This window comes from Corticium candelabrum, chromosome 21, assembly GCF_963422355.1.
Source record: "Corticium candelabrum chromosome 21, ooCorCand1.1, whole genome shotgun sequence".
Lineage (NCBI taxonomy): Eukaryota > Metazoa > Porifera > Homoscleromorpha > Homosclerophorida > Plakinidae > Corticium > Corticium candelabrum.
The window spans coordinates 2,439,052-2,466,551 of NC_085105.1; the positions used below are offsets into that span (position 1 = coordinate 2,439,052).

The 27,500-nt window shown below is 42.5% G+C and overlaps 5 protein-coding genes across 5 annotated transcripts in view; 3 read left to right on the plus strand and 2 right to left on the minus strand.

Moving 5' to 3' along the window:
- The window catches only part of LOC134196611 (uncharacterized), a 961-nt gene extending 554 nt beyond the window's left edge, over positions 1–407 (minus strand). Inside the window, exon 1 of the mRNA XM_062665801.1 lies at positions 1–407. This exon is cut by the window's left edge and continues 554 nt beyond it. Within this exon, the coding sequence (XP_062521785.1) occupies positions 1–407 (407 nt within the window).
- Positions 1–3,571, plus strand: part of LOC134196176 (uncharacterized) — a 7,519-nt gene extending 3,948 nt beyond the window's left edge. The window contains exons 3-5 of the mRNA XM_062665248.1: positions 476–655; positions 1,974–2,204; positions 3,448–3,571. Coding sequence (XP_062521232.1) covers positions 476–655; positions 1,974–2,204; positions 3,448–3,453 — 417 coding nt within the window. The 3' untranslated portion in view covers positions 3,454–3,571. The remainder of the gene's footprint in view (positions 1–475; positions 656–1,973; positions 2,205–3,447) is intronic.
- LOC134196175 (uncharacterized) lies at positions 3,455–14,586 on the plus strand. The gene is made up of 10 exons (XM_062665247.1): positions 3,455–3,671; positions 5,543–5,732; positions 6,405–6,479; positions 7,050–7,169; positions 7,232–7,354; positions 8,619–8,792; positions 9,874–10,063; positions 10,681–10,907; positions 11,373–11,639; positions 14,034–14,586. Exons 1-10 carry the CDS (start codon positions 3,619–3,621, stop codon positions 14,382–14,384), a joined length of 1,770 nt encoding a protein of 589 aa, XP_062521231.1. The 5' UTR covers positions 3,455–3,618; the 3' UTR covers positions 14,385–14,586.
- A 17-nt stretch (positions 14,587–14,603) lies between these two features.
- LOC134196174 (uncharacterized) lies at positions 14,604–18,322 on the plus strand. Its single transcript, XM_062665246.1, has 5 exons — positions 14,604–14,724; positions 14,785–14,905; positions 15,387–15,472; positions 15,523–15,655; positions 16,455–18,322. The coding sequence occupies exons 1-5, from the start codon at positions 14,674–14,676 to the stop codon at positions 17,984–17,986; spliced, it is 1,923 nt and encodes a 640-aa protein (XP_062521230.1). The 5' UTR covers positions 14,604–14,673; the 3' UTR covers positions 17,987–18,322.
- A 353-nt stretch (positions 18,323–18,675) lies between these two features.
- Positions 18,676–25,139, minus strand: LOC134196767 (uncharacterized). Its single transcript, XM_062665986.1, has 5 exons — positions 24,986–25,139; positions 23,941–24,043; positions 22,741–23,008; positions 19,122–19,177; positions 18,676–19,054 (listed from the first exon to the last, which is right to left on the minus strand). Exons 3-5 carry the CDS (start codon positions 22,994–22,996, stop codon positions 18,986–18,988), a joined length of 381 nt encoding a protein of 126 aa, XP_062521970.1. The 5' UTR covers positions 22,997–23,008; positions 23,941–24,043; positions 24,986–25,139; the 3' UTR covers positions 18,676–18,985.
- Between the last annotated feature and the right edge of the window lie 2,361 nt (positions 25,140–27,500).

A 27,500-nucleotide genomic window follows, 5' to 3' on the forward strand; every position in this document is an offset into this window, starting at 1 on the left:
CAATTCCTTGGTTCCCTTTGGTGTGTCATTTTAAGTTGTTGTAGGCAGCTGCTCCATACACTGGACAGTGTTTCGTGAGTCCAGACAGGTCCGCCCCCGCTCTTGCATGTTAGAAGGTGATAGCCATCTCTGTCAACATCTTTTCCGCATTCACAGGTTGACACAACAGATCCCAAGGGCATTTCACAACCCAGTCTCAAGCGTGTTGCAAGACGAAACTCGCCAGGCTTTAATGCAAACTTCGCTGATTGTGGTATTGAGTCAAGCCACGCACCTGCTCCTGTTCCCTGAAGAGACCTAAATCTTGCAGAAGAACGCTTAGATTGAGGGTTTGCAAGAATAGAAGATACAATGTTGTCAGTTCTTTGCAAGTTCAATTTTTGTTGTAACTTTTTAGTGTTACACATCAGATCTGTCTGTCTGTTTCAGTTGTCTTTCTTTCTGCCGGTACTTCATTTGACGTCATGATATTTAGATGCAGACGTTTCACTCCACACATTTCCGTCGCATCGTGTTCGACGAATGTCACGAGGCCATTCACCTAGACAATGAAGCTCACATGGATCTGTTTAGCTCACTTTCTGCAGACAACGTGTGGTGTGTGACAGGCACTCCATTCCCAATGGGAGATCTCAGTGTTTACGGAATACACAGAGTAAGTACCTCTACAGTTGCAGGGCTACCTAGAAGAGGCTCTCTCTTTCTCTCTCTCTCTCTCTCTCTCTCTCTCTCTCTCTCTCTCTCTCTGTGTGTGTGTGTGTGTGTGTGTGTGTGTGTGTGTGTGTGTGTGTATGTGTGTGTGTGACTGTGTGATTGTGTGTGTGTAGTCTCGCATAGCCAGACCCTTACCCCGCTCTCATGTTGTGCGGGAGAAAGGGTTAGGTGAGGTTCGTTTGATGTTGCTGCATCACCAAATTCCGGTGAGCTAAAGACCCTATAAATGTTATAACGAGGCAAGATAATATTGCCGCTTCTCATGCCAGTGGTTGCATGCTGGGTGTCTACAGGATGTAATCATCGGTGCTATCTTTGACTCTAGGCAAGCCATGAAATAACATTTCATGGCCTGTATCGTCGAAAGCCATTGCGAGGTGAGTTCTTGTCACGAAATGTTGTTGAAATAGTGTGTACACGTGCCCTTTGCAGTCATTGATTTTCACTTTGCGATGCCGGTGCATGTGGTGACGAGCACATGCGTGTTTGGCTAGCTAGTAAATAGGCTAGTCTAGTGAGAAGCTAGACGCAAGGCTGTGTGACAACATACTAGTGCTCTGCATGTTTCTTACAGCAAGGCGATATCATGCAGTGCACAGTCGCTGTCAGTTGTGTTAGACGTGTTTTCAGTGAATTCTTGAATATAGGAGATTTTCCTGAGAATATAGGAGATGATCGCCTTGCCATACAGCCTAGTGTCTGGCTTCTCACTGGACTAGCCTACTTACTAGCCGAATGCGTACGTGCTCGTCACCACTGCGGCATTGCAAAGTGTAAATAAGCGACAGGAAAGGGCGCGCACACACACCATTTTGATGGTTGTTCAATGGTAAGGCCATGAAATGTCCACGGTTCTTTTGTGGCTTCCCTAGAGTTTGATAGCATTGATGAGTACATCCTATAAACACCCAGCACCACCCACTTTGCACGAGAAGCGGTAATATTATCTTGCCTCTTTATAACATTTATAGGGTCTTTAGTTCACCAGAATTTGGTGATGCAGCAACATGGCATGATCAAAGGAACCTCACCAGACCGTTTCCCCACTGGAATGTTGAAGGAGGGGTTAAGGTCTGGCTACGCGAGACTAGTGTGTGTGTGTGTGTGTGTGTGTGAGAGAGAGAGAGAGAGGGCGGGAGGGGGAGAGAGAGGAAATCATTAAGGCAATGACTCAACTCAGTCTTACTTGAACAGTTTAATCAAGCAGTTGTGTTGTCAGTTAATACTTTTTCAAAATTTTGATATTTTTATTTGTGTAGCTGCTTGGTATAAAGTTGAAATTGCACATATCAGATACACCGTTTGCAATAAACAAACCATTGGCTGCTGATCATCCATTTGAGAAGTTGAAGAGAAAGATTTATCTGAAGAACACACCGGAGAGTGTTGGTGAGGAGTGGGAGAAGATAACGGCAGGTCGACTTATGTATATTGATAATACAGCATTGCTGCAGTTTAGTGACATTGAACAAGGATTTTATGATGAGCAGGTATAGTAAATATGGACAGAGAGATACGAAGACAGACCACACACACACACACACACACACACACACACACACACACACACACACACACACACACACACACACACACACACACACACACACACATGACACACACACACACACACACACACACACACACACACACACACACACACACACACACACACACACACACATGACACACACACACACACATGACACACACACACACGACACACACACATGACACACACACACATGACACACACACACACGACACACACACATGACACACACACACACACACACACACACACACACACACACACGACACACACACACACACACACACACACACACACACACACACATGACACACACACACACACACACACACACACACACACACACACACACACACACACACACACACACACATATACACACACGACACTCACACACACACACACACACACACACACACACACACACACACACACACATGACACACACACACACACACACACACACACACACTCGACACATACACACACACACACACACACACACACACACACACACACACTCGACACATACACACACACACACACACACACATGACATACACACACACACACACACACACACACACACACACGACACACACACACACACACACATATACACACACGACACTCACACACACACACACACACACACACACACACACACACACACACATGACACACACACACACACACACACACACACACACACACACACACACACACACACTCGACACATACACACACACACACACACACACACACACACACACACACTCGACACATACACACACACACACACACATGACATACACACACACACACACACACACACACACACACACACACACACACACACACACACACACACACACACACATGACACCCACACACAACACACACACACACGACACACACACACACGACACACACACACACGACACACACACACACACACACACACACACACACACACGACACACACACACACATGACACACACACACACACACACACACGACACACACACACACACACACATGACACACACACACACACACACACACACACGACACACACACACACACACACACACACACACACACACACACACACACACACACACACACATGACACCCACACATGACACACACATACACACATCTGGATTTTTATATGTAGGCTTGAAAGATCAAAACTCATGATCCGTATAGTCCTTCATTCATTCCACTACGCCAACTCTGTTGTCATCCAGCAGCTAACGAAGAGTGGGCTGTACGACTGCAAAGTATTGGTCTCATTGGAGCAGCCAGTGACGATAAGACAGTTTCACTGGAGCAGCTAAGAAAGAGAATGATCTCACATAAGAAAGAGCAGCTCACTGAAATGCGTTCCACAATAACAAAGTGAGACTTTGTATTGCACTGAATAAATTGCATGAATGTAAGCGTGGGTGGTGGCACGGTATTGGCTCTGACAACATCACATCTGATTGTTTATTGCTCGACGTTCTAGTGCTTGTTAAGTAACACTGAAGTTGTGTGATGCTTTCTGGTTGTTTGGTTCACATGTTCAAACTTTAGATTTTGAACTGCAACTTTTACTTGTTTATTAATTTGTTTAATTGTTTTTAATATTAAAATATTCTATTTAATATTTATTAATATGATTGATTAATAAACTATTTAATGTTATTCTTAATTGTTGATATTGATTAATTTTAATAGTTTTCGATATTAATATATTTTCATTTAAATTTATTATATTATTTATATTAATAAAATATTTAACGTTAATATTAATCATGTCATCACACCCTCTAAGTAGGGTAAGTGGGGTCTTTACCCTCAACTGGGCGCCCACCAACCCAGCAGGTAAGTCCCAGAGAGGTACATGTTTCCGTCTAATCCATATGGCGCTAGTAACTGGCTATCGATTATTGATTGCGTGCGCTACGAGTATTTCGCCAGCTCTGAACAGCACGCCCAGTAGATATCAATGACTACCAAGAAAGCACTTATCCTCATTGCCAACGGTCCCCACGCCAGATCACCGAAATTCCCCATTGACAGAAACAAGTCTACTCTCACAGACATAGCCAAATAGACAGTGAGAAAGAACTAACAGACTCATTTCATTATACAGTCGCGTGTCACTTATCTGACTTTCTTGGGACCGGACCCCTGTTGGATAAGTGAAAATTTTGGATAACTGAAGCTGTTACGAACTCAACTATTCATATTATACGGCACTTTTTTCACATTAGGTATACTGAATGTAGATGAATGTAGAATACAATGAGAAGAAACGCTTGAACTCACTCTCAAACTTGTTTCAAGAGACAACTGACATGCACGTGGATGTACATGTATGTACGCGTACCCAGCTGACCAGCCACCTGATCACCCGCGTGACAAGCTTGACCTGTCAGATAACCAGCGTGTCGGATAAGTGACACGCGACTTTACTGCTTTAGCCACCTGGGATTGAACCCAAACCATCATAGTCAGAGAACCAGAACTCTAACCACTAGGCTATTTATTAATAATACTTTATTATTAATTGTTAATATATTAATAATTTTAATAGTTTTGATATTAATATATATTTAAATTTATTATATTATTTATTAATAAATATTTAACGATATTATTATGTGTTGTTATGTCTCTTCATGATGGGCAAGTGGGGTCTTTACCCCCATCTAGACGCCCACCAACCCGGCAGGTGAGCCCAGCAGGATACATGTTTCTGTGTAGTCCACACGGCGATTAATGACTAGCCAATTTGATATAGATTGCAGGCATTACGGTGGCCGTGAACATTGGGACAGCATGCCTAGTGGATATCAATGACCACCAGGAAAGCGCTGAACGTCATCGTCAACGGACCGTTCTCCAGACCACAGAAACTCTCCAACGACTGAAACGAGTCATAGTCTCATGGACAAAGCTAGAGAAACATGAGAGAGAAAGACAGACAAGTTTCGTAATTTACGGTCGTCACTGGAGTTTGAACCCCAAACCATGGAGTGGCAGTCATTGTAATATTAAATATTATAATATTATTTAATTATTTTTATTGTAATATACTTCATTCTTGTCAGCCTGATACTAGTCAGTTGCTATGACAACATTGAGTTACGTGATTTCCAACATATTGTGTGATCATAGATTGTGTGATTAACGTATTCTGTATAGATTGTGTGATTAACGTATTCTGTGACTACAGTACACACATCATATGTGGATCGTCATCAACGTTTGTCTTCGTGTAGGGCAAGTCGTAAGCTTGCAGCCGCTGAAAATTCGCTACATTTAGTTCTGCAGCTGCAGAAGTTCAGAGATGTTACGGAGTCGACAGTGACAAAGCTGAACTGGCAAGAAGAGGTTGCAGGGATTGACGATCAAGTTGAATGGAGGCTGATACGAGATAAACATACAACATATGTGAGTTCTCGGGCAGAGGTCAGTTACACTTTAAATGTGTGTGTGTGTGTGTGTGTGTGTGTGTGTGTGTGTGTCTGTGTGTGTGTCTGTGTGTGTCTCTGTGTGTGTGTGTGTGTGTGTGTGTGTGTGTGTGTGTGTGTCTGTGTGTGTCTGTGTCTGTGTGTGTGTGTGTCTGTGTGTGTGTGTGTCTGTGTGTGTGTGTGTCTGTGTGTGCGTGTCTGTCTATGTGTCTGTCTGTGTGTGTGTGTGTCTGTGTGTGTCTGTGTGTGTCTGTGTGTGTGTGTGTGTGTGTGTGTGTGTCTGTGTGTCTCTGTGTGTGTGTGTTCCTATCGTGTTGTTGTTCGGGTACATTCGGTTGTTATTGAATTTATGGTTTTCACCAGAATGAATGTGGATGTGCTTGTCGGTTTTCTTAAGTTTCACTGTCAACATTTATCATTTATTACGTTGCTGTGACATAACTTAATAAGTATGTTAAACTGTTACTTTGAAAACAAATGCAAAGGATTTACTCAAACGTGGCACACACACACACACACACACACACACACACACACACACACACGCACACACACAAAGTTGAGACAACTTGCAAGGCATTGTATCTGGACACGTCTGTTGATGTCACTTTAAATATAATAATGAAGTTGTTGAATTGTGTACTTTATCTACTGTAAGTGTTTTGTACAGGTAATCAAGTGGATGTTGAGTGTAGGTATGTCTACTTGTGAACAAAGAGATCATTTCTTGGATGTGACAGGAAAGGTAGAGACGAGTAGTAAATAATGCACACACACACACACACACACACACACACACACACACACACACACACACACACACACACACGAGGACACACACACACACACAAAATGGACAAATGTTAAGCCCTCCACGTCTTTCGACGTTGACCTTGAGGTCAGTTGCTGAGATAGCTCCCCTGCCTCTAGAGACAGGGCCTCCATGCGCTACGTGGAGTCTTGGGGCCAGCGCTACAATCCACCTGGAGCTTGGCCAGAGTCATCCAGGGGCACTGACAATGGCGCAGCTCTGGGACTGGACACCAAGGCTCACATGTACCCGTCTGCTGCATGATGTTGCTGCCAAGCCAGCGGTCTTGTCCACTCCAGTCAATGACCAGGTACTCATTTATACTCTTGAGTCGAGCACACACACACACACACACACACACACACACACACACACACACACACACACGCACACAAGTTTGTCACACAAACACCAAGAATAAATCATTATTGCTTGCTGTTTCTCTGTTTCAATCACAGTCTTCCATTTCTACAATCCAATCACTTACTATACGTTTGTTTTCAGTGGGCAGAAGAAACAAGAGAGAAGTTGAGACGCTTGGAGAACGAAGTTGAGGCAAACCAACGAGATCTTAATTACTTTTCAGGCATGATACAAGAGCTTGAAACAGAAGTAAAAAAGAAAGTAGAGTTGATACAGTGTTATGAGGTTGGCATGTCACTGGACTAAAGTGAATTTGTATGCAGGAGTGTTTGGTGTGTAACGATGAGTTGAAGGTTGCGTCTGTCACACCATGTGGACATTACTACTGCACGACTTGTCTGCAGTGTTGGCTTCACATGCATGGTACTTGCCCGACTTGCAGGAAGGTTAACAGTTATTGATCGTCTTGTGTTGTGTTGTGGTTTGTTGATTTTTGTAGGCAATGTTTTTTGTGAAACTGTCTGTGTGTTTGTCGGTTTGTGTCTGTGTTTGATGTTTGTTTGATGTTTGTTTGTCTAGCTGCTTGTGTGTGTGTGTGTGTGTGTGTGTGTGTGTGTGTGTGTGTGTGTGTGTGTGTGTCTTGTGAAGTTGTCTGTCTTTGTTTGTCTGTATCTTTGTTTTTGTCTTTTTGTCTTTTCGTCTGTTTCCTTGTCTGTCTTTCTGTTCGTTGGTTGGTCTGTCTATTTGTGTGTCTGTCTGTTTTGTCTGTCTGTCTGTCTGTCTGTTTATCTGTTTTTGTGTATGTCTTCTTGATGTGTGTGTGTGTGTGTGTGTGTGTGTGTGTGTGTGTGTGTGTGTGTGTGTGTGTGTGTGTGTGTGTGTGTGTGTGTGTCACTGTGTGTGTGTGTGTGTGTGTGTGTGTGTGTGTGTGTGTGTGTCACTGTGTGTGTGTCACTGTGTGTGTGTGTGTGTGTGTGTGTGTGTGTGTGTGTGTACATGTCTGTGTGTGTGTGTGCACGCGTGTGTATTTGTGTGAGTGGTGTGTGTGTGTGTGTGTGTGTGTGTGTGTGTGTGTGTGTGTGTGTGTGTGTGTGTGTGTGTGTGTGTGTGTGTGTGTGTGTTGTCTCTTTGTCAGTCTGTCTTTTGCTTGTCTGTTTCTTTGTTATTTGTCTCTTTGTCTATCATTTTGTCTGTTTCCTTGTCTGTCTTTCTGTTTGTCAGTTGGTCTGTCATTCTGTCTATTTTTTGTCTATCTGTTTCTGTCTATCCGTCTCTCTATCTGTTTTTCTGCCTGTCTGTTTGTCTTCCTGTCTGTCTCTGTTTTTATCTGTCTGTCTGTCAATTTGTCTGTCTGTCTGTCAATTTGTCTGTCTATCTGTTTGTCTGTCTGTCTGTCAATTTGTCTGTCTATCTGTTTCTCTCTGTGTGTCTGTTTGTTTGTCCATGCGTCTGTCCATCTGTCCGATTGTGTATTTTAGTGCAAGTTGCATTAATCTTAGAAAAAGAGCATGTTGTATTGTACTGTTGAATTTACTGTTGTGGCACCCGTGTCGCTGGACTAAAACCCATTTACTAAAACTAACATCTCCGAACTACCAAATTTCGACAAAACTGTATTCACTTGTCTTCCTACTTTCACATCTATTGACCCACACACAAAGTCTTACTTTCTTAGTCTTGTTTGTATTGCTTTGTTTGCCTTATTTGTAGCCGTGTGGCACGTGTCAGGTTGTGTGGATACAGCTACGTCTGCAAGGAGTGACTCAGTCGTCAAGACTTGTTCAGCAATTCGGAACGAAGCCGGCGGCTCTTGTCGAATTCATCAAGGATACGATCGCTACAGAACCGTCAGACGTTTGCTCCAGATTCATCGTCTTCTCTCAGGTAGATTTGAACTATCGTGGAGTTGAAATACTGTGCTCGCTTGATTACTACCCCAGAGCTCAAGTAAGCCCCACCCCAACTTTGTCCGAGGCTCTAACATTTCTACATCTTTAAGTCATTCAATTAGTGTTAATTGACCTTTCCACATGACTGTTTGCTAGATTTGCGTCTGTAGAAGTGCTGACATCCTTCAACTTGTACATGCCTGTAGACCACATGTTGAAGGTTTCAAAGACTCAGATACGTATAGAAGATTAGGTTTCTATGTTTTGGTTAGTGGTAATGGTTTGAGCTCCACTACTGTCTGTTCCCCATAAGTGTGAATTTTCAAAATCATCAATATCTCAGCTGTTTTTTGGACTTTTGCGATGATCTCGGTATCGTTAGAAACCGCTAGGTCTGGCGTTTCTGTTTATCAAATTACCTAAGCCCTTCCTACAAAGGAAACGGATGGAAAAGACTTTGCATATCAAAGACAAATGGGTGGAGCAATGGTTATTATCCAATTATCTTGTAAGACCAACGAATCAGCAACTGAAACCATTTAAGATAATTGGTGTAACATGGTCCAACTGGAGCAGCTCTTAGTGCTCTAATGAGCACACCTGGTGTGACCTTTACTTCATTACTCACTTCCGAGTTCACACTTACTGGGAATAGACAGTAGTGTAGCAACATGCTGGTTAAGTTAATAAATTAATTACTTCCACCAATTAACAACTTTAGGTGTAAATTTTGAGTAAGCCCCCATCCCATACTTGATCGTTGACACTGGCTAAGTAACTATTGAGGTAGAGTGATAATCAAGCGAGTATGATGTGAGGCTGCACGTTCGTACTTGCTCCTTGTGGTTTATCGCACTGCAGTTGTATCTTAGTTTTGCGTAGGCAATTGTATTGCATAACGTTTGTAGAAGTTTGTCCTACTCGTTTTCTCTTCGCTGTGATCTATTTTATTGAATTATTGATTTGATTACAACCTGCGTGGCAATGTTTTCTGACGTGTTTGTGTCTTTGTCTGTCTGTCTGTCTGTGGAACGATTTTTACGACTTTGAATGGTCGTTTTGTTATTTGTATTTAGTGGCACAAGATGTTGGTGTTGGTGTCGAAGACTCTGCGTGCGAATGGAATTCGTAGTGTGTTTTGTGCTGGTAGGGGGACGACAAAGGAACGAGCTATACATACATTCAAGACATCCGAGGACATTCGTGTACTGATGCTTTCTATAGAGAACGCGGCCGCTGGAACGAACTTGACATTTGCAAATCATGGTAATGTAGGATGTGTTGTCAATGAGGTTTATTTCTAAACGTTAAGTATTGAGTTTGCAGTGTTTGTTGTTGTTGTTGTTGTTGCATGTGTGTGTGTGACTGTGTGTGTGTGTGCATGTGTGACTGTGTGTGTGACTGTGTGTGTGTGTGTGTGTGTGTGTGTGTGTGTGTGTGTGTGTGTGTGTGTGTGTGTGTGTGTGTGTGTGTGTGTAAATAAATGAGTACCTGGTCATTGACTGGGGTCCTAAGCGGCCATTGGCTGTGACATGACATCAGCCACTGGGGCCCTGGTGAGACGTTGGGTGCTCACACCACAGTTGGCTTCACAAGTTGGTGCTCCTGCGGGTGCCTGGTCTGGCTCCAGGAGTTTGCTACCGCAGGCCCAGAGTTTCCTGAGTAGTGCACAGGGCCTAGCTTAACAGCTGGGGGCGTGACCTCTGAGAGGCAGCTTCTGACATTTAGGAATTAGGATTTTAGGTGTGTGTGTGTGTGTGTGTGTGTGTGTGTGTGTGTGTGTGTGTGTGTGTGTGTGTGTCACTGTGTGTGTGTGCTTGTGTGCTGAGTGCGTGTCTTTGTGTTTTATTACTTGGGCTTCTATTGCCTCTTAACTTTTGTAGTTATTATTATGGAACCAGCTGGTCAGAATAGTGCTCATGGTGTTGCCATGGAAACACAGGCGATAGGTCGGAGTGTGCGTCTAGGACAGTTGCGTCGTGTTACTGTAACACGATTTGTTGTGGAAGACACGGTGGAGGAAAAAATTCATCAACTGAATATGGAAGCGAGGAAGCAGAGAGGCAACAGCATTCTTCAACCAAGTGAAGTCAACGGATCGACTAATGATGTATTGTGTGTGTGTGTGTGTGTGTGTGTGTGTGTGTGTGTGTGTGCATGGATATGTGTGTATGCGTGCGTGTGCAGGTGTGTGTGTGCATGGATGTGTGTGTGTGTGTGTGTGTGTGTGTGTGTGTGTGTGTGTGTGTGTGCATGCATGTGTGTGTGTGTGTGTGCCGTGTGTGTGTGTGTGTGTGTGCCGTGTGTGTGTGTGTGTGTGCCGTGTGTACGTGCATGTGTGTGTGTGTGTGCCGTGTGTGTGTGTGTGCCGTGTGTGCGTGCATGTGTGTGTGTGTGTGTGTGCATGCATGTGTGTGTGTGTGTGTGTGCCGTGTGTGTGTGTGTGCCGTGTGTGTGTGTGTGCCGTGTGTGCGTGCATGTGTGTGTGTGTGTGTGTGTGTGTGTGTGTGTGTGTGTGTGTGTGTGTGTGCATGTCACTGTGTGCAGTTGTTTAGATCATATGCATTTGGCTTAGATATCCATAAAATCCGGCAGCCAAACTGCAGCTTCCAAACTCACAAGTGTCAACACAGATCTCGATTGCAGCATCTCAGAGAAGGCTTCTAGCTCTACGTCTACCCCACCACCATCCAGCATTCCATCACATTCGGATCTCACCCCAGTTTCTACTCAGACACCTCAGAAAGAAAATGGACCACCTAGTGCAGCGACATCGAACAACCAGACGAGTAAAGACAATCTTGAACAAACAGAAAACAGTGCTATCCAATCACTTGAAATGGTTAGTCTTGAGTACAGTACAACCCTAATTATCCGGCTTTCTTTGGCATATACCAAAATGGTGTGGTGACCTTCTTGAGGCTCAGTCATACATTGACAGTCAGTACATAATGAACAATTAATTAATTCGTTAATATACAGCAACATTAGGTCAACGGCTCAACATGTTTACACGTTGAATGATAAGACGTAAAAAGGTTGTCTATGGTTCCAATTTTGAAGTAGGTTCATGGGTTTTCATGTTGGAATGACGTCACGTGGGAAACATGTGAAAGACACGTGCTTTCGGGCAGAAATAAATTTATTCAGATTATCAAAATGGCTGGATAATCAGGGTTGTACTGTACTGTATGGAAAAAAGACATGCACTGTTGTTTTTTGTTGTGCTTGTCACACCAATGGGTATGCGATACCTTACATAGTATGGCATGCTTACTCGGCCATCTGTTTGTCGGTCTGTCTGTGTGTTTGTGTGTCTGTCTGTCTGTCTGTTTGTATGTTTGTCTGTCTGTTTGTCTGTCTGTCTGTTTGTGTGTCTGTCTGTCTGTATGTTTGTCTGTTTGTCTGTCTGTTTGTCTGTCTTTCTGTCTGTTTGTCTGTCTGTCTGTTTGTATGATTGTCTGTCTCTCTGTTTGTCTCTCTGTTTGTATGTTTGTGTATCTGTCTGTCTGTCTGTCTGTTTGTATGTCTGTCTCTCTGGTATGTTTGTCTCTCTGTCTGTTTGTGTGTCTGTCTGTTTGTATGATTGTCTGTCTCTCTGTTTGTCTCTCTGTTTGTATGTTTGTGTGTCGGTCTGTCTGTCTGTCTGTCTGTCTGTCTGTTTGTATGTCTGTCTCTCTGGTATGTTTGCCTCTCTGTCTGTTTGTGTCTGTTAGTGTGCTTGTCTGATTGTCGGTGATGTTGTCTAGAGAAGTATCAAGGCATTATTGTATTGTATAGAGTGGACAATAAATGTATCCACACTTTAGACAGTTACACAATTGAGAGAAATTTTGATTTGGGTTTGAAGGCATCTGAAGTAGACCGTGTTTAGGCAGAAATGCTAATTCCATTGGAGTGTGTGGCACTGCACTCGTGGCTTTATTTGGTGGTGCACAAATATGAGAATGTGACCAGTATTTGTTACAACTCGTGTAGCACAGCGGCCGTAATCTTTCAGAGGTGTCTGTCTGTTGGAATGTTTGTCTGTTTGTTCTCTCTCTCTCTCTCTCTCTCTCTCTCTCTCTCTCTCTCTCTCTCTCTCTCTCTCTCTCTCTCTCTCTCTCTCTCTCTCTCTCTCTCTCTCTCTCTCTCTCTTTCTTTCTTTTTATTTCAATATTTTCTAATCATAGTACAACGCGTGAATTTAAAAGTGCTACCTTACAATGTCTATAGCAAACTGTTCATTACAATAGTATTGTTCTTGAACACAGTTCAAGAACTTTGCTACTCTTAACAATCTAACTGAAATCTAGACCAAAACATCTAGAACTAAAACCTAATCTCTCTCTCTCTCTCTCTCTCTCTCTGTTTGTTTGTCTGTGTGTTTGTCTGTAAAATGATGTCTCTTGAATGGCTTAAACATATCACAGAACATGAACACCTTGTTAAGATCTCGGATGAGTTAGAAAAAATAGGCACTCAGGGTCAATCGAGGTCAAGGTCATCAAACCACCAGTCGTGTAATCCTGTCCTAGATGGCTACCGTACTCTCCGAGTATTATCCCACCCCCATGGTTGGCTAGCATCAAAGGAAGGGTTGGGATGGGACATTGCTTGATAGACTGACACCTCGAGGTTTAATTGGCGGAAGGATTAACTATTAACTCGAGTGCTAATGACACCACCTGTCAATGCTAAATTGGTTGGCAGTTTTTGACACCATGAAGCCATTGTGGTGATGCCACTGGAGGACGATAATCTTCTGTTCAACAGTTTACATGAACGAATTCTCTTCTGCATAGCTGCTGCATGTTGTCAAAGGCATAGACAAGTGAAGAATAATGGTATTAGCATTCTTACAGGTAGCGCAACCCTAGCAGACAGTCACTGTAGAAAGTGCCAATTAGCACTAATTAATTAAAGAACAAAAACATGTGAAAAATCTTAGAGCCTAACTTGAGCCCTTGGACTATACTTGGGCGAGTATGGTAATTTCGATGACATTTTGGTATCTAAATTTATTTAAATATATAGAATGTAGTCTTATAGTACAGTATGTTAGTTTAATAATAACATTCCCAGCATTTACTAAAAGTTGATATCAAACTTGGTGTGACTATTTATACAATCGAGCTGGAATTCATACTTAGTGTCTCAAGATCGAGACTGCAATATTACTAGGTTTACCCTTGTGATTGCAGATTTTTGTCAGTGTTATTATACGTGCCATCACACTAATTGTTTGATTTTGTAGGAATCATCTGTTGGTTCTGATAAACACGAGGCTGTCACCATGCAGCCAACCGGTCATGCACAGCCAGTTGACTGTGTCTTGGCTCCTCGACGGTCAGACGACATTCAGTCAACACCACCAATAGAAAACAATTCTCTTTCAGACATTTCGTCGAATACAATTCATTTTGCATCAGATGCCGATGGAGACAACAGACTTTTGCAAGAGATTGCGGAGCCACTCGATGCTACATGTCAAGTTCAATACAACGAGTTACCAATCTGTCCTATCTGTTCTAAGAGGATTCAACTCTCGGAGCTTTGGTTTGTCAACAAACACGTCGATGATTGCATGAGAAAAATGTCTAGTTAGTTTTATGACTAGCTAACCGCTAAGCTAGCAGAAGTCGTATTTGCAGAGTTCAAGTTGGATTTGACCGAAAGACAATAATTGAGCAAAATTGTTGTTCTAGCTAAGCGGTTAACTGAAAAATGACACATATTTAGTTTAAAGTACTTTGTTTATTATTTGTTTTATTTTATATAAATCACGTGACTATACATATACGGGCATTTAGAATCTAAGGTATACGGGGTATTAAGACTTTACTCGCATACGGGGTATTAAAAATACGTCATTTGAGGTAGCCTAATGGGTCAGTATGGTCGATGTTGAAGTAGAGCTTGCTGAAGTCGTTTTACGTGAGGCTCTTGTGAGGATATCGTATATTGAGAGAAATTCTAGCGTTAACTGATGGTTGTGCGTGTTCTAGGCCGTTCTAAAGCGCGACGTCGGTCAACTGAAGTACAGATGGTTCGTCAGAGTCGTCCATTTTGCAGTTTCCGAGCTCATACGAAGTGCCGGACAATACAGCTACCGCTCAATACACAAAGGTAATCGACTTCGACGTCCGCACGTACGTCGCAATCGTATGGAGACACCCTGGCGCCATGACGCCTCTGTGTCTCACGCTTAGCGAATTGCAGTAGTCAGATAAGGCCGCTAGTTTGTTGATTCGCGGTTTTCATCATGAAATTTTGATTCACGCAGGAAGTTCTAGCTTGATTGATATTACGCATGCGCAGTGAAGGTTGACGTTTCTAGATGATAGTTACATGTGCTAATGATAATGATCGTTACAGTTGCATTTGCTAACTTGAATGCGACAGTTACTGGTAATGGTTGGTTGTTTGAAAGTGAAGTTAGAACATACTTGCAAACAGTCTGTGTCTGTTTGTGTGTCTGTCTGTTTGTCTCTGTCTTTGTTTGCCTATGTGTCTGTCTCTGTCTGTCTATGTGTCTCTGTCTGTCTGTCTGTCATGTTCTGACATTTTTGCAGACAGACAGATGTGTTTATTGTGTAATATGATCTAGGGCAGTATCACTTTGCGTTGACATGTGCATGCAGTGACCAAGCACTGCACATCATGTATCTTTTGGGATTCGACGAGAAACTAGGGGTAAGCAGTTTGGGTCGTTCTCCTGCCGTTTTACATCGTTGTCTCTGCAGAGGCCTGATTCGTTGGTACTTGATGACTACGAGCAGAATGAGGCAGTTTTAAGAGCATTTTATAGACTTGGTTTGCAAGACATGATGCTTTGTGTGGAAGACCCAATGAGACGTACATCGATTGCGTCTTTAGGTGAGAGCTATGCATTCGTTTTGACTGTCATATGAGGTATAAAGATGTTTACTGAGGTCGTCTTACTCATATGCCACTAGCTCAATGAATATTTATCAAACTGTGTTTGTATGAGTGTGTGTGTCTGTGTGTGTCACATTGAACGATCCTGCATTTCACTGCTCAGTTAATTAAGGTCGAAGGTTGTAGCATTTTTATTAATTTATATTTTGCTTACTGTTTCACTTATCCACAAGCCACGATGTTTTGTCTGCAATGGCAATTCATCAGTCCATCCAATGCGTTACACCTACAACTAACACGGTTGTCCTTCTGTTATGAGGCCAAAATTACGATCGAAGTTTGTGTGCCATGCCATACCAGCATGTGTGCGTATGTATATTGGAAATTGCTATACGGGCATGGTAAGGTGACATTCTGAAAGTAAGTCAACATCGAGCACAGTCACTTCCACAAGTGTTGTCTGGCAGCTACAATGAGTTGCATCATGTAGGAGGTTATTATTGCTATATTATCTGCCATAAATATGATGCACCATAATAATGTGCTAAACCTACGTATAGATGCCTCTGTCGTGTGGCACCAGTAGGTACACACCACACACACACACACACACACACACACACACACACACACACACACACACACTCACGCTATTTGAGGAAATATGTTGTACCTCTTTATTTGTAAACTGTCCTGAACAAAGCACTTTATTATGTTTGTATCAATTTTTACACTTTCGCTTTACACATATCCATTTATGTGTTTTTATTGAGTGAGATTTTCCTGCATTTGCTAGACGACGTGCCATCCGTCTTGGCTCATTTCGTTTACAATATGCGGTTGCGTGTTGAGTTATTAACAATCAACTTCTCTCAACACATTACTCCTGAGCTTCGTCCTCACATACAACAAGCACTCATATCAGTCGAAACGTGTGCCACCCGACTGCGGCTGTTTGACTCCACCGACAACTCTACGGCATGGAAGAACCTGAAACAACGTATAACGTGGTTTCTATCGAATTCGCTTTGTAACGATCAAGAACGATTGGGTTTGCAAAGTCAGCTAGAAGAACTCTGTAACAGATTTGGCAATGTGTTGAGCGAGTCACTATCACACCGTCTGCGTACGTTGCTGGGATTTGGCCAGAACATGAAAGCCGTTTTGTGCATCACGGATGGAATGAATATGGTCGACTTGCAGGCGGCTGAAATTTACATGAGAACGACTAGTGATATCCCACACGACGCTTTCAGTCCGGAGTTTATGGATGTCACCGAGCAGGTGCGTGCGTGCATGCGGCAGGTGATCGCTGAGCCATACAAGGATAGTCCTGAGGAGGTCGTCGAGTTGGTCCACAGGTTGTCTGCATGGCAAGTTGAGCATTTCCTCAGTCACTTTCGATGCGAAGCATTCAATGTGAGTGACGTTTTTGGTTTGTTGAGATTTCGTGGCATGCAGTCGGTAGCTGTGGACTCAGTGGACAGTTTTCCCAGCACTGGTTATCAACTTGCAGGTCACATTGACGTGCGTGATGAATCCGAATCGAGTGGTGGGGAGGAGAAGATGGACATCAGTGAGAAAGAGTTTGCCGCAGAGAATACGGTTGTCTCTAATGGTGGCAGGGACTCCTACCAAAACGAAGAATCGCCCATAAATCAGTTGGATGGCATGCAGCCCTGCCGACTAGAACCTGGAACTGAACATCCTATGGACAACATCACAGATGCTCTGGTTGATTCTGTCGGTAGTTCGAAGGAAAAGGAATATGAAACGCATTCCAGTGGCAATGCATTGAGAGTGGAGAGAGAGCAGAATGATCGCGTGGCCATCGTTCGGCCTAGAATTCCATGTGAAGGACTAGTAGCTGGTCTATCAATGGAAGAGTGGGAGAGCCAAGTTGCATCTGCTGATTCTAATAAAGAGTCGATCTACAAGGTCAGAGAACAACTTGTGGCTGCAATTCGCGGTCAGAAGGAAACCGTCGTGAGTCTACAGAACGAGATCACAACAATGAAGAAATCTAGTACTGTTGTACACACGATGGATGATACGTGTGGGGACAAGCAGCGAAAACTCATTGTGGCCGATATGTGGATTCAGAAAATGGAAGATTGGAATGCAGCTCTGGACGAGGCTGTTTGTAAGGTACAACCTAAGACGATCAGCAATGTCATCAATTGTGAGGTTTTGAAGAATTTGCTTAGACGAGTGATTGAGGGTCACTCGTCTGGAGGAATCTGCAGTGTGTTGACATTGGTGTCGTCGGTCACTCAGCTGATTAACGAGGTCGATGTTTATGCTGTTTTGTCTGACATGTACTCGTGATCTATAGCAACTTGTGTGGCTGCCACACGAACACGACGTACCTCCTGATGGCCAAGGTATACCATACCATACAAGAGCATTGTTGTTGAGTGGATGGTTGCTATCTCTGCACATTCACTGTTGTGATCTTCTCGGCCAACGGCAAAGTTGTACAGCTTTTGGGTTCCACATGGCTGGCTGCACATTAGCTGGAATTTCTCTACTGCTTGGATGCTTGTGATCAATGTGTGTAGATTATGAGCTAGTGTGTGTGTCAACCAAGCGTTAAGAGTCTAGGGAGTGTGCACATGTTCCAAGTAGACAGAGTATGTTTAATAATGCAGCTAAGGAGACGTTTCTACAGTGTCACACATGCGCGCGTGCACACACACACACACACACACACACACACACACGTTTCACAAGGCTCCAATAACAGACACATCGATTGATTTGTATTTATATCAGTTTCCGTTGTCTCCATTCTGTCCTAGAACGACTGCTTCTTCTTCCCCCTCCCCACACAATAAACACACCACATTCAAAGCACTTGTGTTCTAGACTGCCAGAAGTCAGGTGATGGGGTATATATACTACTAACTAGAGTGTACAGTGTCCCATGTCTCACTCAACCAATCAGAGTAAAATTCTGGGCCTAGGCAACGAACGGACATACTAACTGTTACACTGTACAACAAAGGTTGCTGGTCTAGAGGTGAGTACACCAATCCCTTATATGCCATTGTGAATGATCATAAGCCTACAGACAACTATACGTACACACGTATGCTAGTTTGCAGCAATCACTAGCAGACTTACTACGAGTCGGTCTACAAGCACATACGAACACTTGAAGTACGAGTACACTCAACCTACCATGAGGAAAGAGTTGACAGCAGCCGAACATCTGGTGTTTGCTCTGCCACACGCATCCCAATAGTTCGTTCTGTGGCGCATTGATATGTAACCTCCAGAAGTGCCACTCGACTTATACTCACAGAATACTTTGTTGGTGCCGCCCTAATCTCGTGTTGACACGCCAAAATCAATCTTAGGACTATACCACACACTCCATGTATCCACACCCTTCTGCATACACAACACCATTAGCTAGAGTTTACTTTCACTATGCCGTAAAATTGACTCAATTAAGTACCTGGTTTTGACTATTTCCCTTCAGCAAGTACCGACTGCAGCGTTGATTCATAGTACCTAGCAGACGTAACATAAGCATTCAACTGTTTGACATCACTTGCTTTAAAGGGTATGTCATTAATAATTGTCTCACCGGGGAACGGTCAGGAGGAGCTGGGAAGCTATAGACCCCAAACATTTTGGGCGTGTCACTCTACTCAAGCAGAATTATGCCAAACAGTCTGTTCAGTCCTAGAATAGTATGTTAACGGCAACGGCGACGATCTCTTTCATAATATACACACTGATCATCATTCGGGTATGTTAACCAGTACAGTGGAAACCAGTAGAGTGTAAACAAGTACAGCGTAAAACCAGTACAGTGTAACCAGTACAGTATAACCAGTACAGTTTAAACCAGTAGAGTATAAACCAGTACAAACCACTACAGTGTAACCACTACAGTGTAAACCACTACAGTGTAAACTAGTACAGTGTAAACCAGTACAGTCTAAAACAGTGCAAACCAGTACAGTCTAAACCAGTTCAGTCTAAACCAGTACAGTGTAAAACAGTACAGTGCAAACCAGTACAGTGTAAACCACTACAGTCTAAACCAGTGCAGTGTAAACCACTACAGTCTAAACCACTACAGTCTAAAACAGTACAGTGTAGACCACTACAGTGTACAACCAGTACAGTCTAAACCAGGACAGTCTAAATCAGTACAGTCTAAACCAGTACAGTGCAAACCAGTACAGTCTAAACCAGTACAGTGTAAACCAGTACAGTCTAAACCAGTACAGTGTAAACCACTACAGTGTACAACCAGTACAGTCTAAACCAGGACAGTCTAAATCAGTACAGTCTAAACCAGTACAGTGTAAACCACTACAGTCTAAACCAGTACAGTGTAAACCACTACAGTCTAAACCAGTACAGTCTAAACCACTACAGTCTAAACCAGTACAGTCTAAACCAGTACAGTCTAAACCAGTACAGTGCAAACCAGTACAGTCTAAACCAGTACAGTGCAAACCAGTACAGTCTAAACCAGTACAGTCTAAACCACTATAGTCTAAACCACTACAGTCTAAAACAGTACAGTGTAGACCACTACAGTGTACAACCAGTACAGTCTAAACCAGGACAGTCTAAATCAGTACAGTCTAAACCAGTACAGTGTAAACCAGTACAGTCTAAACCAGTACAGTCTAAACCACTACAGTCTAAACCACTACAGTCTAAATCAGTACAGTCTAAACCAGTACAGTCTAAACCAGTACAGTGTAAACCACTACAGTCTAAACCACTACAGTCTAAACCACTACAGTCTAAAACAGTACAGTGTAAACCACTACAGTCTAAACCAGTACAGTCTAAACCAGTACAGTCTAAACCAGTACAGTGCAAACCAGTACAGTCTAAACCAGTACAGTGCAAACCAGTACAGTCTAAACCAGTACAGTCTAAACCACTATAGTCTAAACCACTACAGTCTAAAACAGTACAGTGTAGACCACTACAGTGTACAACCAGTACAGTCTAAACCAGGACAGTCTAAATCAGTACAGTCTAAACCAGTACAGTGTAAACCAGTACAGTCTAAACCAGTACAGTCTAAACCACTACAGTCTAAATCAGTACAGTCTAAACCAGTACAGTCTAAACCAGTACAGTGTAAACCACTACAGTCTAAACCACTACAGTCTAAACCACTACAGTCTAAACCACTACAGTCTAAAACAGTACAGTGTAAACCACTACAGTGTACAACCAGTACAGTCTAAACCAGTTCAGTCTAAACCAGTACAGTCTAAACCAGTACAGTGTAAACCACTACAGTGTACAACCAGTACAGTGTAAACCAGTACACTCTAAACCAATTCAGTCTAAACCACTACAGTGTAAACCAGTACAGTGTATAACCAGTACAGTGTAAACCAGTACACTCTAAACCAGTACACTCTAAACCAGTACAGTGTAAACCAGGACACTCTAAACCAGTACAAACAGTATTGTAAAACTGGGCGTGCTTTGCAGTCTGATTGATCAGCCCTCAAAATTGATGACCATGATACACCAGTGATTGCCTTCATTCATACAAAGTGTACGCTTTTCTCTAGCCCCTCCCTCTCTTCTGTAAACATACGGAGAAACTTAGCTCAATATAATTTGGTAATAAAAGTAAATATCTTGTCTCTTGCTTTCTAAGTCTTATAATCGGTTTTCTATGACTAGTGCTCACCGGCTGACTGCACATTGAGATATGCAATAAAGAAAGCTATCGTTGGTGCGATTTGCTTAGACATGTCCAATTACACATTGAAGCATGTCACTGCATGTCGTTGCTTGCAATTGGACACATCACCGCTTTGTTTTACAACACCCTAAAAAAATAAGAGCCCCATCTCGCAAGCATGTACACTGGCATGTTTGCTTCCTGTAAGCTCAGTCTGTCAGTTGCTCAAGTTCAAGAGTCTCTAGTTCTGTTTGTGACGCGGATTTTTTGTAAATTTAGTATACTGTTGCACTCTGCCTTTTCAAAACACAAACATGTTCACAAATTTTGCTATGGGTTGCTGAGAGCCAGATGGACAAGTATTAGCTACACACATCGACGTTTTGTGTATCAATATCTGTGTAGGTCAGTGCACTCTCCGGCCATTCCACTTTCAAATTTTGAAGTTTTGAGTTTTAGTTTAAAATTTAGTTCAAAATCGATTATTTAACCAAACTAAAAAATTGAGAGTGGAATGGACAGAAAGTGTACTGACCTGTGCACACCATTTCTACTGTATTACACATGTAAATATATGTACCTTTTCTAAAGCGTATGCAAGCTTTTACCCCTCCCTCCCAGCATATGGTTTGTATGCTTGTAAACATGGAGACAATTATGAATGACCCCTAAATGTCTCTGACTGTGTATTACACAAGAGATGTAGGCTCTATCCAGGGCCACAGTAAGTGGTCCGGCAGGTCCGGCATTTGCCGAACTATTTTTCCAAAAGTTCAGATTCGCCCATCAACGATTAGAGTAAACTTTTGCAATACGGTATAGCAGATTAAATATATTAATGATTCTATATTTTTAGGCTCGTTACGCCTTGATGTTCCCAGATACTCTCGTTTTATAAACAACAGAAGCCTGGCCTGGAACATCGAAGGCAACAAGACTGATACTTGACCCACAACATTCGTGACTGCTACGGCAAACACCACATCAAAGCATGCTCACGATCAAGTGTCCCGAACCAACCTCACCATCCTCTGAACTTTAATTTTCCAAAGAGAAACATCTTCCAAATTTTCCATCTTCAATTTGGAAAACAGAAGACATCTCGTAGTTTCCAGTTGTCTTGGTTTCACGAGTGGCCATTTCTTTATTATAAAGCTAGGAATGTGTTTGCCACCTGTCTAGAAAGGGGCTTGCTCAAGAAGTGAAGTCTAAGCCTAATGCTGCTTTCATAATTAATCTGTGGACTAATCCAATAACTTGGCAATTAATTAGATCTTAATTAATTAATTAAATAATTAATACTAACCAATGTATCTAATCAATCTTTTTGCCAGACCATTATTTAATGCTTGCTACGGACCTGCTATCATGTGATTCATGTGATGATAACATTGTGTACCTGTTGTTGTATAGGTTTGACCACATTGTAGTTCGAAGTACATTGAATAGTTGGCATTTTCGGTTGTGATCCACCGGATGTGGGATGTGTAGAGTTTGGCGATCACAGAATCGGAAAGTTTGGCTGATTTAGGCTGAACGATGCCTGGAAAGATCACCTTGTCGGTTGGATCAAAATTCAGTTCGCTTGTCACAAAGTATGTAGTGTCTGAGAAGCGAGCGACAAGTGTGTATCCAAATCCATCATCACTCGTCATGTCACAATACACCTAGTAATACATAAACTTTCGTAAACCTAAAACATACATACATGAATACATACATATATATATATATATATATATATATATATATATATATATATACATACATATATACATACTTACATGCAAGCACATATGCACGCATGCATGGGTGCGCCTGCACACACACACACACACACACACACACACACACACACACACACACACACACACACACACACACAGTCCAGTGCAGGATATAACAGTCCCGTCATCGGACATTTGTCTGACCAAATCATGTTCATGTCCAACTGTACTTACCAAACAGTGCCACTTCTGTTCAGCCAGTAAGGGTGGCTATTTCAATGTCTGTTAATGCAGATGACTACTGTGTGTGCGTGCACGTGTGTGTGTGTGTGTGTGTGTGTGTGTGTGTGTGTGTGTGTGTGTGTCTGTGTGTATGTGTTGGTCTGCTTCCTGTTATAGTTTGCTTAGATCTAATCACAGTAGTAAAGACTTTCTGTTGCTATATCTAGAGTAACTTAAGTTCATTCAAGAAGCAAGAACACAAACATGTACAAACATTCTGTGCCTTGTTACACACATAATGTTTACTGTCACTTTTATGAAACTATGCATGCATACTCTATATTCATACATAGTACTTAGATTTACTAACACAGTAAAAGTCTAATTAATAATACGCCCCTGCTGCAAGCCAAATTTGATGTCCAATAACTGTTCGCGAATGTCCGGTTAGCCATGAGTTGTTATACCTTGCACTGCATACATATGTACATATATCCACATACATACACATACATACATATATACACATACATATGTATACACATACACACACACATACAAACATTTTTCTGTGTTTATTGAAGAGTCCTTAATTAAGACTCAGTATAATACAGTACTGTAGCAGTTAGTTTAGTTTCATTACATTTTACCTTGAAGGGTGACGAATCATGAGATGGATCAATCCAGTAGATGCCATCAACAGAGTGGGGGCATCGTTGAACAATCTCTCTGCAAGAACTTGCCGCGTATTCTCTATCAATACACAATGCGGCAATTACAAGCATAAGTCATACTTGTAACGTGGTTTAGTATGAGAATTACTACAAAGTGATCAAGTCACAGATAAATTTATTTACTACACAAAAGTCACCATACGGTTTCGTTACGTAGAGGGCCTGCAACGCATATGGTTATATAAGATTACTCTAAATCAAGTAAAGTTCAAAATCACTTTAATTTTGTAAATTTCATAAGGACCAATCAATTTTCTAATTGTTTCTGGAAATGAGCTAAATATTTCCTAGCCTCGTCCCCAGACTGTGAACTGTAAGCAAATATAACAACAAGACATGTAACTGTAATATAAAAATAAAAATAAAATAAGAAATATAAAAAAGCAATTTGAATATTCAAACACCTGACTGACTTTTTCAATGGCATAAACATGATCTGTATTAAAGTGCTTGTCGAAAATCAAAACAAAAGTTTCCTCTTATGCTTTCATGACCATTGGATTTCTACTGCAACAGCAAGTCCACCAATACCTTGCTTGTGTTAATATGCAGTACTGTACTATGTGACTACACAATTATGTTAAACGATTACAGAGTTGTGGTTTGGTGTTATTACAAACAGGTAAACAAACAACATCAACTCTACTGCATGATATCTTTCAATCCTTCTACCAACCCCACGTACACTACACAAGACACCACTCGGAGAGCGCAAACCTCCTCAGTTCAGTTGCAGGAGCCGACCCCTCGAGAGGGAACCCGGATTAGAATAAATCCCCAATTCCTTAAACTACGCAGTTTGTCGAGTTTCATCAAATTCCGTCCGCACGTTTTTTAGCAATCCTGCTCACCCAGACCAACAAACCAAAACACAACCACCTTGGCGGAGGCAAAAATCAAATCATTGCCACGTATACAAACACCCTGTGCTACAAACTGACTATTGGACATGCATGTCTACCTCTAAGACATTGGAGCGATGAATTGAGAACCAGCAAATTACCATCACTTCTGTCAGCATCGTGCAGTCAGACCCTCTTGCAGTATTGTACGCGGAGAGGGTCTGGTTATCTGTACCCATTGGTCTAGAGCTAGCTAACTGTACTCGTACACAGTCCTCCTCCGCACTAGATTGCTACACCGCGTGCGCTAGCTGTCACGTGTGTATAGATATATGCCTAACCTAATTTATGTAGACACAACTAATTGCATAATACTCTGTACCTCCTACTGCCCAGATTGCAGCTTCCGCCAGAAGTAGTAAGTGCATAGATGCGATCTTCGACCCACGCCAGGCTCTTCCATCGTAGTTCAGAACAAACTTCGACAATTTTCTTTGCTACGTTGTATCGAATCTAGCAAGACAAAACGATAATTAGTAGTACTCAATGTCTCGGTCTTCCAATCAGCAGCTGCAGGTCAACTTAATTAATTAGCTAAAAACTCACAGCTCCTTCTATTTTCTTCTCACAGCTGTCAGCAGAGGCTGTTGAAACTCGGTAAATCTTTGCTGGCTGCAAACAAAATGTGTAGGTAGCATGCTTCTAGGCTAGCGTATGATTACCGCAAAGTATGTTTTACTTGACTCTGATTCGGCAGCTGTAATACATCGTGTACGTACGTCGACTCTGCGAAGAGACAGAAAAGAGCAGCGACGAGAATCGGTATCGACTGCATTACGTTCCTGGTTTGCTGGAACGTAATTAAGATATGAACTAGAAGCCAATCGATGGTCTACTATTAGTCTAGGTTGGGGACCACGTCTTTACCTAATTAAGTAATCGCTGGCGTCGCTGATTGGTTCTTTACAGCAAAATGTTACGCCCCAAAAGATGAGAACTATTTTCAACATGCAACAGTTGTGCGTCATCAATTATTGTCCGGCGTTGTCGTAATAGACGGGAACCGGGCGCGAGGGCTGGGTGGAAAACACGGATTGCGGACTGCGGATCCACGGATCCTGTGTTAGAGACCATCAGGGAACCTTATGTGCCTCATCCGCCATTGAATTGAGCTAGTCTCGCGTACCCAGACCACCTAGAACGCGCATTCGCACACTCTGCGTCGACCGTGATAGTATAGTGACTTCTTCTTCCTACTTTCCTGTTCTCTTCTAATCGCATGACAGAAATATATCATTCATTCATTCGTTATCAAGCAGGTGTTGTGTCCAATTCTTCTTCTCGACGGTTCATTACGACGCGTGGGTGACGCGTGCGAGTCGCTGTGATGGATTTACGGTATGCAAACGCTTGAGCGTCGCGTGGCGTGGCGTCGCGTCACGTCGCGTAGTACAAATTCAAATTGTAAATGGTCTACGCGAGTCGCGTCGGAAGTAGCAGCTTGATTTCGACCAATCACAGCCAACTATAAATGCATGTGTGGCTTCCGTGTCTCAATGATTATTGATTTGGGCGCTGTACTCGACGTTGAGCGGTCTATAGATTGTGTATGGAGCTGTCCTTGCTTGTGGATGATCAACTGCAAGACTTACAAAGACCTGCGTGCATGGGAGAACGCCTAACAACTGTCTTGACAGGATCAGGCACGGCAAGGCGCATGCAAGCAGACGCTGCGATTGCACGGCTGGTAGTAGTTGTGAATTGTGGACGTAGGTATCGTTGCTAGTAGGCTCGAGTGTCTTTGTAGTTAGTTGCTCTTTGTAGTAGTCGAGTCGTTGGTCATAGCAGGCTCAGATCCAGATGGGGTTTCAGGGGGTTGAAACACCCTCTTTTCCAGTAGGCGTGGTTCAATAATTTATTAGAAAAGAGAAAATTAGTAATGCTATCAATAACTGCTACCAGGTGAACCCCCTCTTTCAAAAATTCCTGGATCCCGGCCTGCATAGTTATGCTGAACAAAAGCAGAGGCGGTTTGTTTACGTATATGGTGACAGTCATCAGGCCAGTTGTTGGGTAGGTTTCCTTGTGTTTGGTTGTTGTGGTTCGGGTTTTGGTTTTGTTGCTTTTGGAGTTCAACATTCCAGTTTACTACCAATGGAAGGCTGCGATACGGTACCTACCAGTTAACGTTTAGTACTGTGACAACTTCTAGTTGGGAATTACAAAGACGATCAGACTGACGTCCTGAACAGTCTACGTTTTCATGGTATGAGAGACTGTGTCATCCTTGTCACTGGTTTATTGCTTGTGCCCTAAGGCTAACGGTCTCTTCTCTATTTAGCTGTGTCTCTGAAAAGATCAAGGTAATGCAGCATAGCAGTTATGAAGTGAGAAGTACATCTAGAAGACAGAATCACCAGTGACTGTATTAGTTTGACAGTTTACTGAAGCTGGTCTTATAAAGTCTGTGGTGGTTTGTGTTTGTCACTGGTACAAATTTATTTTCTAATTAATTTTGATGGTTAAGTGACTACTCCAGTGGTGTATCTATAAAGGAATTTCATCTCTGAGAACTGTTGTTTCTTTGGCTGTTGGGAACTCTGCCATTGGTGCTTTCTTGATGGGCACACAATA

Bases quoted from the DNA above. Each gene is read 5' to 3' on its own strand.
- LOC134196174 (XM_062665246.1), top strand. From the start codon at position 14,674: ATGGTCGATGTTGAAGTAGAGCTTGCTGAAGTCGTTTTACGTGAGGCT. The intron at 14,725-14,784 runs GTGAGGATATCG...TGCGTGTTCTAG, and splicing joins TCGTTTTACGTGAGGCTCTT to GCCGTTCTAAAGCGCGACGT. The intron at 14,906-15,386 runs GTAATCGACTTC...AATATGATCTAG, and splicing joins CTACCGCTCAATACACAAAG to GGCAGTATCACTTTGCGTTG.
- LOC134196175 (XM_062665247.1), top strand. From the start codon at position 3,619: ATGATCTCACATAAGAAAGAGCAGCTCACTGAAATGCGTTCCACAATA. The intron at 7,355-8,618 runs GTTAACAGTTAT...CCTTATTTGTAG, and splicing joins CTTGCCCGACTTGCAGGAAG to CCGTGTGGCACGTGTCAGGT. The intron at 8,793-9,873 runs GTAGATTTGAAC...ATTTGTATTTAG, and splicing joins GATTCATCGTCTTCTCTCAG to TGGCACAAGATGTTGGTGTT.
- LOC134196767 (XM_062665986.1), bottom strand. From the start codon at position 22,996: ATGACGAGTGATGATGGATTTGGATACACACTTGTCGCTCGCTTCTCA. The intron at 19,178-22,740 runs GTACACAATGTT...TACGTCTGCTAG, and splicing joins TCAAACCTATACAACAACAG to GTACTATGAATCAACGCTGC. The intron at 19,055-19,121 runs GTACTTAATTGA...TTGTGTATGCAG, and splicing joins AGGGAAATAGTCAAAACCAG to AAGGGTGTGGATACATGGAG.